The sequence below is a fragment of the Gymnogyps californianus genome, chromosome 1, assembly GCF_018139145.2.
Source record: "Gymnogyps californianus isolate 813 chromosome 1, ASM1813914v2, whole genome shotgun sequence".
NCBI lineage: Eukaryota > Metazoa > Chordata > Aves > Accipitriformes > Cathartidae > Gymnogyps > Gymnogyps californianus.
Window position 1 is genome coordinate 80,726,185 of NC_059471.1, and position 13,627 is coordinate 80,739,811.

Sequence of the window (13,627 nt, forward strand, 5' to 3'; positions counted from 1 at the left end):
GTGAACTAGCTGGGCTGCTGCGGCTCCTGGCTGATCTCTAGACCTTTGCAGATCCTTAGCGTGGCTCCCGCTCACTGGGCAGCCATGCGGCCCCAACTTGTGAGGGGTCAGGGATGTGCCTGTCCTCTTCCCACGTGTGATGTACAACGCTGGTGCTTCTCCTGTCTACTACTTCTAGGGCCCTGCAGCCATGTGGGGCCAGCCTGCACAGCGAAAAAAATGTAGTTTTTTAGCCTAGGGCAGGCTCCTGTTGTTTTTTATCATCTTATACGTTGAGCTTTGCTAAATCCAAGGGTTGGTTTTGTCGTGCAAGTTATAGGTGTTGTCATGAGACAGTAGTACCAGGACGGCTTTCACATTTAGTCTTTCTCGAACTGCACCTGTGTCAAGCTGTCCTAAAAGATACTAAAACAGCATGAAATTCAAATGTACATGGAATTGAAACACAGGTTTTACTGAATATCTGGGCCTCGTGGGAGAGAAGGAGTAACACACAAACCTACAGGTATGTGGACAAACAGGCCCTTCTGCATGGTGTCACTGCTGTGTCTGTGTTGCTGCCCCTTGCCTGGAAAGCATTTCCTGCGCCCCACAGCTCTGGGGCAAAGGAACTAAATATGAGACTACGGGTGTGAAAAGATCTCAAACCCCTTTATGCTTACTGCATGTCACCTCCCTGGTCTCGCAGTGTTTATGCCGCACGCCTGCCATGCCTGTCCATAACATGGTGGGTAGTGGAGATACCTACCGCTCTAGCTGGCACTGATACCATTGCAACCAGTAAGGTGATAGCAGTGTGGTTTTTAAAATGAGGATTCACTCTCAGGGTGGTATAGGAAGTAGTTTACGTAAGGAACATGGTAAAGGCCACACATGGATGTTTTATCCTTATCTCGCTCTTCAAAAAATAAGGCAAGACACAACCTGATTCTGCAGCCTAGTTAAAGCGCTCAGATGTATTGGGAAAAATCAGGATTTTGGCCTCTGCTACCAGAGTCGCACCATTTTAAACAGCAAAGTTGCAGGATAAAAATCAGAAATAATCAAAAAAGCCTTATCCAGATATCCATCTTTCGGGCAAGGCCTTCAGGCTGTCTCTCACTTGTCCTTCCAGGCCCATCACTCTTGCATTCCTTGCTATGGCATTGCCTCATTTAAAATGGGCATCATGCCTGCTAACCCCTGCTGCCCATCCAGCAGGTGGCTTGGGGCCTTATGGAGGCTCCTGGAAGCTTGTTTTCTGTCCCAGCCGCATGGTGTTACCTCAAAGGCAAATGTTTTATGTACTGGACCTTGGCCTGTCTCATCACAGTTGGGTGTCTGTCTACGTCCATTCTAACGGGCAAGATTGGGACTCACATACCTCACATTGAAGTTTTAGTGGATCTTTACGGTTAGGTGTCAGAGAAATTGTGAACAGCTGAAAGAGAAACTGTGCTTTATTCTAAATATTTGAGGGATGTTAATTCTAAAAGTTCAGCTGCGTTATTTTACTCATGTCTGCGGTCACAGAAAATGAAACAGGTACAACCAGTTCTGGTAGGAACTCATCCCATCATATTCCTTCACCTCAGTACTCTGTGAATGTGAAACACAGATGAAAAATATAAATGCTAATGTTTGCTCCTTTTGGTTTTGTTGACATTTTAGTAAAAATCCAGGTAAATTAAGTGAAAAGTTAAATTTGAGATAGTATTAATACACTGTTCCTCTTGCCAAAAATCAGGAAAAGCAAATATCGATAGAGTAATTGTGCCATCTTTTCAAAGTTGCAATCTTCCTTAACTTTTTTGAGCGTGTAGCACTACTTGTAAGATTTAAAACACATTTCTTGTTGCATTACGTACATGGAAGTGCATGTGCACACAGACAAGTAACTGCACAATCAGACGATCATGTATTTTGGCCTAATTGGTTTGAAATGAGCGGACACTTGCTATTGTCCCCCAGTTTGTCCTAATTGCCATTTTGTGCTCATGTAAGGAAGAAAATTCTGGTTCTGTTTAGTGGCAGCATTCCCAATTGACTTCAGTTGTTCCAAGAGTGATGAGGTATCTTCATTCTCAAACTAAATCCTATCACGTGTTTTGATTTCTCAAGCCTCTGTAATTCCTTCCTTTTTTTATTTTAAAACAATTAATTTCATTTCATTTGCAAGCTCTAGAACTGCCGTCAACCTTTACTTTCCCCTCAATCTTATTTTTGGCTTCCCAGAGGTTTCCATACAATATACTCATGCAAACATTATTTTTGTTTATTAAAAAAAAGAAAAAAAACTGATTGAAGTTGCCTCTTCTTAGAACTAAGCTATAAAAGAAATATAACACAATTGCACTAATTAAGAAGAGCAGTTGGTTTTGTTTGCTTTTTTTTCCCTTAGCAAAGTGCCAAAAAGGAAAGATCAATACAGGAAAACCCATTTCACTCTGCAGCAAAGGGAGTTGGAAAAGATCCACTTGAACTCTTAGAACTGAAATGCTGGAGGCTGATGTAATTAAGTAAACCAGCTGAGAACTGAAAAATAACCTGATAAAACTAAGAGATTATAAGTATGAAAGAGCTGATGCACAGTTCTGCATCTTTTGATAGAGGAAGTAGAGTTTTCTGGGAATTTGGTGATGAAAGGCTTGTCTTTTGTTGACAATTAGTTATTTTGCACTGGAAATAGTTGATTAATTGAAAAATGTTTGCATAGCACTTAGAAATTGCTGGAATATCTCTTGTTGCCCTTTTTTTTTAAATAAATAGATGTGGGTTTGGTTCCAAATGGCTTTTCAGTTTGAAATGTGATTTTTATAATTTAAAGAAAAGCAGTATTCATGTGGAAGTAAAACATTCTGCAATGATGTCCACCAAAGTGTTTAATTGGCCAAGTTATTTTTATTAATATTTTTGTATTATGTTTGGGTTTTTTTAATGTTTTAATATTTTACTGGATGATGTATTATTTTGTTAACATTTTTTCTAGGACAGGACAACCATTTTGATAATTTATTGCAGATTTTTAAAAGGATGAATACAGTAGGCAGTTACGCTTTAAAAAAAGAGAGATTCATCTGTTGAAAAGCACGTCTTTATAGGTGTTGCATAGTAAACCGACCTTCTCCCTGAACAAAGTTTTTATTTTATTTAAGTGAAAGCCCCATTTTTGTCAGATTTGCGCACACAGCATTTGATTCATCAAGAGTGAACTCTTCAAGACAGAATTGCAGTTTCATTGATCACTGCTACATGTCTACAGTTGTCATTCCTTCTACCTCCTCTTTCTTCAGTTGGCACCGGATTTTGAATGCTGGTATGGTTGAGTTTAGTGATTAATTGTATGAGATACCCTAACATGTCAGGATCCAAGCTAGACCTTTTTTCTATCTGTGCCATTTTTCCTGAAGCTCTCAGATACAGATGCAGTTGTTAATTCTTTTTGTCAGAGTGTGGTCTTACAGGCAGCAGTGAGAATGGGGATGAGCTGGGACTCCCTGGGTTTGTTTTGGTTTAGTGTGGCCTTTTAAAAATCAGCAGAAGGTCAGTGTAAATAAATGGACTTAAAAATAAAAACAAAACCAAAAGAAGAGTCCGCCTTAACATTTGGCAATGCAGGTTTTCTGACAAGCCTACTGCCTATTCTCTTTGAGGTCCCTGTCCTTACTGAGCTGCTATAAACGCTGGTGACAGATCTCTAAGTGAGACAGCGCATACTGTACAGCGCAATAACCATTCTCAAAGATTACCCAGTTCTGCAGAATCTCAGCTTTTGTTTTCCCCAAAACAACAAATTTGTTACTGTGCTTGTGAAGAAAACCTCAAAATATTAACAATATGAGTGATGCAAAGACATGTGTGAGCGTCTGTAAAGAGCCTAGGACAATAGCTCTGAGAGGTTTCAGTTGCCTCATTTTTGTCATTAAATAGTTCGGATGACCTGTGGTGATCATTTACAGAATGAGGATAGTTAACTATTTGCCTCCTCATTAAGAAAGGCCAGGGAGATATGGTGCAGGTCTTACTGTGAGCACATCTTGATTTGCTTTCTGAAGTGCGTGATCTCTAGAAGGGGCAACTGTTTATATTTTAAGTTTAGTTTTTTTAAAGCAAGGTGTCAAGTTCAAGCCTTACAAGGAGGAGTCTGGAAGTCATGCATGCACAAAGCTGCATTTTGAACTGGGCTTACTGTTATTTTGGTGACTGGCATAGGTGGAGTTTGGAAAGAACCATCCTGCATGCTCTGTACCTTGTAATCAGCAGGAATGCAATGGTCTCATTCCTGTGTCAGGATGCTTGTAAAGAAAAGATTTTTTACTCTTTAGCTTCATGAAGTGGCAGGAGAGACTGCGAGGGGAGAGGAGGCCGAGTGTGCTCTTTTCCTCTCCAGAAGTTCGGTTTTGGCATTTTGGGGAAGAAGCATACTGGAGTTCCTCCTCGAGAAGAGGCAGCCGCGATAAAAGCCAAGACTGAAGAATGCAATGGTTTGAGCCAAGCAGAGCTCGTTAGCCTTTGGGGAAGAGCTGCTGGCTGCTGACTCTGTTCTGGCTCTATGGTAAGACACAGCCTAGAAATACAGAAGCATAGGGCTCATTGAAAGTTTCTGATGAAAGTATTTTTCAACAGAAAATACTGAGATTGCCTAAGTGACTCGTTTTGTGAGAAGTGGCTTCTGGCTTTGGGAAATGTTGTTTTTCATTAAACTGCAGAGCATATGCAAAACAGTAACACATTGATTTGGCTATGCTGTCACGGTGCCTTCCTAGAGTCTATTTCAGTTCTTGTGTTCACATTCTCTTCTAGGAGATGGGGAGACTGTAGTGGGTCCTGAGAAACGTGCCTTGATGCATGGAGCCATCTTGGACAAGAAAGTGGGAGCACAAGTACATGAACTCCGGTTCCCATGCAGCAGGGCATCAATTTCACGATGTTAAATATTTGAACTTTCTGGAATGTTTTCATTTTTATGAAACCTCTCATTTTTGCCTTTTTTTCCCCCAAAGCAAATATACAATTTCTCTTCGCCCCCATCATTTTAATGACAATGTTGTCATTAAAACTTTGGTTGGGAAAAGACATTTCAGCCTAGCCTTGTCAAATAAGTAGGTAAATAGTGCAACCCCTCCAGGAGATAAATGAAAATTTGTGGGTTTGGTTTTTGGTTGGTGTTTTTTTTTTTTTGAGGGGAGGGTGTTTATTTAACAATAATGACTCCAAAAAAATCCTCCAAGCAGCTGACGACTGCTCAGCACTCAGTTAAAGCAGACTGGAGCTTGCAGATTTCTTCAGGGGGTAAGATGAGGGCCAGACTAGCCGTGTGATGAATTTCTGTCGGCAGGGCTGGATGCAGAAATGGGAAGTGCCCAGCTTCCTATTTAGGTTTCAGGTTTACATTTTAGTTTAGGTGTTTTCCCTAAATGTCTGGCCTGTTTCCGCCTTCCTGAGGGGAAGATTGACTGGTAACTCCCAGTCCCTCTGGATGGCAGTGCTGCTTCAAGTAGCAAATGTAAACTCCTTTCCTGCACTAGCCTCGGCCGTCCCCTGCCCCGGGGTTAGCCTGGAGGGCAGGACACAGCCCTGGAGGACCCTGTGAGCATCATTTAGAAGAGAGGCAGAGCCGTTGCGTCTTTAGATGCTATTTCAAACTTGAAAAAGTTATTTTCCCTTGATTCTTCAGCCAGATTTCCCTTATTTATGGCAACAGTGCTAAAATATGCCGGACAAAGGAAGAGCAATCCTTGAGTAAGGGGATGGGATGTAAATAAACTATTGTTAGTCGACCTGGCTAGCGCTGTGCTGAACCGTAGCTATACGCGAGGCTGCCTTCTCCAGAGCCACTTGCATGGCCCATTAGCAAGATTCCCAGTGCTCCAGGAAGGTTTAATTTGGGAACAGTGGTATGTCAGTGCACAGAGCCAAATCAGGTCCAGTGGTGTACTCCAGGAAATAAGCTGCCCTGGTTGCCCAGAGCACAGGGCAGTGTGCTGCAGCATTAGCTTCGCTGGAGCCAGCTCAACTCCAGCTGAACGACGTAGTTCAGCAAAAGCCAGGCAGCCCTGGAAGCACAATAGTAGCATATCTGAGCTAATAACCCAGCTTTTTACCTCTATATGGGAAGCATTTCTGAAAACCTATCCCAGCAGAACTCAGAGTTGAGTGTTTATTTAAAATAAGTGTTAAATTTAATTTTGCACGATCTTGACAACCCGTCCGCCGATGGGGTTTGAATGTTTGGGATCCATTATACTTTGGGAAGTCTTAGCGGGCTCAGCTCGCATGTTTGGACATTCTCAAATATCTGCAGGATCACAACCCAAATTTTTAAGGCAAGGTTGAAGTAAATAGAACTTTCCGTTACATGTAATTGGATGCAGGAAAAAGTGTTTCAAGTAAAGAAAGTTCAAACACGTGTTTGAATGCTTTTTGTAAATCCTCTTGACATTGTGAAGAATTAAGATGTTATTGCTGGTTTAAATGTGAAACGTCTCCAAAGGCACATCGGTATTGTTTATAAGCTATAATTTATTTCTTTTAAAAAACCTATTAATCTAGGTAATACTAATCTCCAGTAACAAAAGGAGACCATCAATTAGCAGAAATAAATCTATCACAATGATAACTAAAGGTTTCTGCGATTTTCTACAGAAGTTTGCATTTCTACATTAAAAAAAATTGTATTGAGGGGGCGGCTAGTTGTTTGTTCCTTATGAATCAGACTTGGAGATACAGAAAAGATAAGTATGTTCCTCTCCTCCCCACTATGTCTTCTGTAGCCTCTTTTATTTGGGGTGTTTATCTGCAGAAAAGAAGGAAATTAAAAAGAGCGTTAATGAAATTACGTATGGTCTTTCATAGCTCAGCTACATTTCTAATGAACAGATTTCTCTGGGTCAAAGCCAAAACCTGTGTATTGCATTGGACGGGTAAAAGCTTTACAGTTGTGTATCTGATTGCTGCACTGGCATCTGTGGGAGGGAAGAAACCTTAAATGTATGAGTGGGGATCATCTGGTTATTTATGGCATGGTAACAATGTGTATAAAGATATGGTCCGACACATATGTCAAAGTAATTCCTGTTGACTGGCTTCAGGGAAAATGCATTGTAAATCCAACTGCTCGGTGTGCTTGGGATTCTGATATAAAGGTAGCTGCTGTGGAGGTCTTTCTGGGGCTGTCAGACTATTTATTTTGCAGTCAGGCTGATTTTCTCTGGTTTTAATTCATTTAAGAAAAGTCGTCTTTAGAAAAACAAACAAAAAACAACACTCCTCCTTTCCCTTCCCTTCCCTTTCCCAAAGCAACCGTCTGTATATGGGAAATGCCATGTTAATGTCTTAAATTAGCAGGATACATCCAGAAACAGCATTTGTAGTTTCTTGATTTTTTTTTTTTAATAAAGTTCATTTTACCACAAAGTACGTCATTGCTGAAACTGAATTTTTGTAAGAGGTTTCATCTTTACCAACTTTCCTGCCACCAAATTCTGAAACTGCTATTTTCAGAAAGCTTTTAGAAGTGTTGTGCCGGGTGTTTTTTTTAAACCCACAGCTATCAAAGTTTCTTGATTTATTGTTGTCATGGCCATAGCAGTGATATGGATGTATTTTAAGTACTCAGACAGGGATGAAAATGGCCTTAACTGTTGCCGTGAATGTCTGTCTTGTTCTTCATTGTATGGTGATGATTATGCAAAAAGGGGCACAGGGGTTTATTAATTATTCAGAACCAAATCTGTTTATCTGGAAGAAGTATGTATAAAGTTATACTGAAAGTGGTACTTTCACTGCCTGCAGTCACCAACCTTGGTAACTAAAGCCCTTACAACTACCAGTGCTTCCAGTCTCCTGATCCTGAGGCAGAGAAATTTGAGCCCATTTTACAGATGAGGGATTGAGGAGAAAAGAGACCAAACGGCTTCGCAGGGTGATACGTGGCATGTGTGACAGGACTGGATGTTGGATACAGCTGATGTTGTCCTCAGCCAGAATCTTAGCAGAAAGTGATCATCCTTTCCAAAGTAGATGAAATTTTCCTCACGGAGACTGTATGATTTTAACTATTTTGTTTCTTCTTGTTCTCTGTGAAGTACAAACCGTAATAATAAAGACTGGAATACTTGAGGAAGATGTCTCCCAAATTAGCAAGCTATGGTTTCTTATGGAAAACCAGCAACCGAGCCATTGAAGAAATATAGCAGCCCAGGAGAATAAAAGGCTTACCAGGGTTCGAAAGACCTGCATTTACATAAATATGCAGAGACATCTGTTACAGTCATGAGTGACCTGCTGGTTTAAATCATCAGCAGGGGAAACTTGTAGTCGATCAGCATTGCCTGCAGTAGCAGGTGCTACTTTAGGCAACAGGAATTACTGAAGAGGTTTTCGATGAACAAAGACCTTTCTGCTTGCCAAGAAGAGACATACGGGAAATTGAAACAAACAGCACACGCCTACGGTCTTTCATTTGTAATACGCGACGAGAGCGTAGTGTGTGCTTCTGCGTCCAAATCTTTACATGATTAGTTATAGGTATGGTGTGGCTGACAAAGTTGCAAAGTTTATGTCTGAGAAGTACTTACGGCTTTTAAAACCAAACTACTTAAGTCAGATTCCCAAACAGAAATGAATCATCAAGATTTAACGGAAAATGTTCAAAACAAATTTATCATCTAAAACCAATGTTTTTATTATCAGAGTATATGCCCAAAATAGTAATGCAAAACTGTCATCCTAAAGGTTACGATTACTTAAGTGAATAATTGAAGTTTAATTCTTGCTCACCATTAATCAGAGACATTATAACATTATAACTTTATATAATGCTAGGATATTTGTATTCGTTATTGACACAAGGTATATGGCGTTCTCTCTCTTTTTTTTTTTCTCTCTCTCTTCCCTCCCCGTAATAAAATTTGTAATCTCATCTTAAATTTACATTTGTTTCCATTTTATGGGAACTTTAAGTTCACTGCGTAACATGGTTTTGTAAGGAAAGAATCTGTCTTTTCAGTGTATGAACTACTGGACAGAAAACTAGATTACAAATTTGGGGCTGCAAAAAGGTTATGATTTGTATGTCCTGGTTTTGGCTGGGATAGAGTTAATTTCCAAAATCATGACACTGTCATTGCCAGCAGTTCTGAAAAGAAAATGCTCACACAGTAAAAAGGAGTGTCCGAAGAACCTGTAGTAAAGCCACAGAAGTAAGAGAGTTGACATTTGCAAAGGCTTCCAAGATTTAAAATGCTCCCTCTGAGACTCTCATGTTAAATACTGCTCTTTAATTATAATAAAAGGTACAGTACAGCTTGAGTACTTGATTCACAGTATTTAATGGGTGCCTCACATTGGGACGTAACACCTCTAATAACTATATGAGATCTTTAAATACCTTAACAATGTCCTCCAACAAAACACCTGTATTTTGGTAACAAATTTCATAATAAAGATAAAACAAAACCTGTTCTTTTCTTTCCCTTTGAACAGAGCGTGGATCACACTTCTCGTAAACCTCATCATATTGAGGTTGGGCTAAGATGAGCATAACCAGTGACGAAGTGAATTTCTTGGTGTATCGCTATCTCCAGGAATCGGGTAAATTTCCTGTATTTCCTCACAACTTCAGGTCATAGATGAAATGGGAAAATTGGCTTTTTGCATGGTGTTGCTTTAGGAATGTTGCATTGAGTGTTTCAGACCGATAAACTCAGACTAAATATTTCTTGCACAAACCCATGTTTCTTTGAAGTCATGGTCTTGAACATAATAAAAGTGCAAACATACGCAGGTACAAAGTAAACATTGCAGTTAGGCAAAACAAGGAAATAAATAACATTATGTTAACAAATGTTTTTGTGGAGTTGTATCATCTCAGCCAAAGTCATTTTTGGCAGCACAGGCACAAAGCACATGGATTTTGTATCTTTTTTCTTAGCTACTTGAAATAGTTCTGTCAGATACTTATTAAGCAAAGAGGGATTGTCTAAACTGTTTTTATATTGGCTGTAAATGGAAATTTGGGTGCGAGCGCCTGATGTTTTAGAATTTCATTAGGGTAATTATGTATGTCAGCTGAGCTGCGCAAGTGTCAGCGTGGCTCTGTCTTAGTATCACTTCCACCTCTGTCTGTTTTCATACCGGAAAATAATGTCTTTACAGGGCTTTTCCTTTTAGAAGGAAAGCTTCATCTTTCCTTCAAAAAAAACAAAATTGAAATTGAAACTTAAATTTAGGGTCCATTTTGTTTTCAGAGTCTTGAGTCCACTCTTTGGCTGCAAGAAGTAGAAGTTCTCTTCACTAATGGAAAATGTTCTGTTAGTGCAGAGATGATAGGGAAGGTGAGAAACATTGACAAAGGATTTATAGCCAGGATCCCAGTTTACTTGGTACTGGCCCTATGTTCTGGGTTGGTAAAAGTAGAATTGACTAAAAATATTTGATGTTTCATATGCTGAAACAAAAAAAAAATATTTCTGTGAAAAATAAATGTCTTCCTGTCAGAAGACTTGAAGCCAGTTTTAGAATAAGCCCTCCAGACTTGAGAGATGTCTTGGACAGGGGACCAAAATCCCAGCAGGTAGAAGATACTGGGTTAGCCTGCTTCTGTTGATCATTATAACTAGCATTCATTTGATAGGTTGTTTTGATTTGTTTCTTCTACTTCCAAGGCTGTTTCAGTCCCAGGAACCCAAATCCCTACGCAAGGAATCTCCACTGAAATTGAGAAGAAGATTTGTAATACTTTTTCAGGATTTGGTCTTTTAAAACAGTTCTTGAAAGTCTAGTTGTGGCCTGTGTTAGTAGCCGTTTTCTCACATTGTATTCTTCTCTCTAATAACAGAGCTTATAAAAAAATAGTCTAGTTCTGGCATGCAATCACATGAAAGAAAGATAGGAACTAACAAAACTAAAATTTCTTCCAGACAAAGTTTATTTTTAAAAATAAGCTATTGGGTACCACACTCGAAAGGGCTTTTGAACATTAGAGCAGTGCGCAGATGGACATAATCGAAGCCTAAAGAATCCTGAAATTGTTTTATGTTGTTATATTTGTATTGTAGGAGATTCTACATAACAGTGTATTAATCCGGTAACTTTTCCTGATGTGAAAAAAGAAAACCAGCCTTTTTTATTCCTCTTGATAGATCATTAGATGGGTCAGTGTTGTGTAGTGATTCAGAAGGAGGCTTTAAAAAGTCAATCAAGAATGGTGGTATCAGCCAAATGTCAGGAAACAGTTCTAGGTAACCCGTCTCCCACAAGCAAGCAATCACTTTTGGCATTTTAGGGAGAACTTCACGTACAAATTTTCACATCAATTGCAAGTCATACTGCTCTTATCTTCTTATGTAAAGGGTCAAATGTTTTTCTTACTTAATCCACACGTACTAAAGGCATTCACAAAAACATTGTATTTCCACTGTTCTGTTGTATTTTACCCATATAAGAGAGTAGAAGTTGAGGTTAAATATTTGAAGAAATATTCAAATATGCCTCAAACTGAGCATATTGAAGTCTAGATGCTAAGTATTGATTTAGTAGATATACCTGACAGTTTGCTAGTAATTCCATTCAGCAAATAAGAGCTATAACTAATGACTCCACTAATCCATTTTAAAAGCTTCTTACATTTAGTTTGAATCTTCTTTCATACTGTCATTGTTTTTTCCAAAGAAATTTTTATATCTGTATTTTCAGATAAAGTAGGGTAATAAGACAGAAATTGTTATACAGCATCTTGCCTTTCCACCTGCTTGTATAAATGCCATAAGATGTGACAGCAGATGAAAGATGTTTAATCAATAGCTTCAGAAATAATGCATGCCAAATTTAGAGGGCTAGTGTTTAGATACAGTTTAAGTTCAAACCCCTATATTTTAAGGAGTTTGCTGAAAACAAAGTTATTACGTTGATTATTTATTAACATTAGCTGAACCCAACGCTTCTAAGAATTATATCACACACAGCCATAAAGGTTGCTTTCAAGACCGTACAGAAGTTCAATTTTTTTTTCAGGTATCTGTTCTTTAATCTTATCTTGTAAAACTTCCAGGCTTTCCCATAAAATGTAGGCAAATGGAGGGAGGAAGAGAGAAACGACAAAAGGAAATACATATGGAAGAACAACTATATAAAAAGCAAACTGTCCCTATAATATTTCAAGTATTTTGCGGCTGGAAGGCACAGAAGCACTTGAGATTATTTGAAACATTATAGCAAAGATACTGATGGGTGCTTTACACTTCATTATGAAAACGCTGGCAGGTCATTCTAGTAGAAGTTCAGCTCTTCTAAAATTGAAGTTAGAAGTGAAATTCAGTAATTATATTTCCTCCTTAATTCTCTGTCAGACTAGAAAACTTGCACAGGAGAGTATTAATAGAGTTGAACTGTCTAAACCATTATTGTTGCTTTTTAACAAATCTTGGCATACCAACGGGAGTTCCAGTGAACTGGAAAAAGAAAATGTTGTGCCAGAATTTTTAAAGGTTAAACAAGATGATCCAGGTAACTATAGGTCAAGCAAAATCATTGGAAGGTTGAAACTAGATACCTCCAACAAAAAATGAAGAGATGACATCATGCCTAATGCCAGCCAGCAAGTTTTTATGGATAATAGATCTTGTCAAACAAACTTGATACTGCTTTTTCCAAGATCACAAATGAAGTTGACAGAGATAGCTGTGCTGACAATAATACACTTAGACTACTTTATGACATGTACTTAGTCTTGTTGACACTGTGGTTAAAAACAAAATGAAATAACAGTGTGTAAAATCAGTGTAATCCAGGGTTACCAAATGGATTAAAAATGGGCTAACAGAAACGTCTTGAAAAGTGATTAGAGTTGGGGAATATTCATCTCAAAGGTTGCTTCTAGTGGGAACTCACAGGAATCTGTTCTTGGCGTAATACTGCTCAATAGCTTTATCGGTTACCTGGAAGGAAATGTAAAATGATTCTCGAATACATTTGCAGATGGAATGAAATGGTAAGTTGTGGCACTTGATGAGTTATACTGACTGATCATGTGGTTTAACAGAAAAAAATACAGCCAGGGAGACTGCTTTGAGTTGCCTGCTGCTGGAGAAGCAGGCTGGAGAAGATGCCTGGTCCAGGGGCAGTGCAGTCAAATCCCTCCAGTACAAGACAGGACTTGGACAAGTTAAGGGTCTAATTGCTTAGCTGTATTAAAATAAGTAAGTAAATAATTGCCTCTTCACATAGGTGGCTGTCTCAGGGCTATCTATGCCCAGAAAAACAAAGCAGTCAGGCATAATTTCCATTTAGGCTCCATGGGTTGATGGCATAGGAATTCCACCACTAAGGTGGCTAGATGTTGTCACTTCCACTGTAGGACCATGAATGCCCCCCTTTTTAGGTATAAAGAAGTCGAGTGTTTAATTTCAGTTTAAGATTGTTACTTCCTATCCAAAAGTCAAGTCCTGCAATGTTCAGTTGCTCCTTTTTGAATATGAGCTTTTTGGTGCACAATTTGAAGTGGCTCAATTCTTAAAAGTGCTGAGTACTTCCAAGCATTGTTTATCTCAGGAGTCAAACTTTTAAAAGTCAGGTCATATTTATTTGTAGGTGTCTTGATTCAAAGACTACCTTTAAGTGAAAATATTGGCCTCAGTTACTAAAATCA

The 13,627-nt window shown here is 38.9% G+C and overlaps 1 protein-coding gene across 6 annotated transcripts in view; it reads left to right on the top strand.

Annotated features, from left to right (window-relative positions):
- Positions 1–13,627, top strand: part of TBL1X (transducin beta like 1 X-linked) — a 202,315-nt gene that overhangs the window by 135,341 nt on the left and 53,347 nt on the right. For all 6 annotated transcript variants that reach the window (XM_050915578.1, XM_050915613.1, XM_050915589.1 and 3 more), the window contains one exon: positions 9,466–9,573. In XM_050915578.1, the coding sequence (XP_050771535.1) occupies positions 9,516–9,573 (58 nt within the window). In that variant the 5' untranslated portion in view covers positions 9,466–9,515. The remainder of the gene's footprint in view (positions 1–9,465; positions 9,574–13,627) is intronic.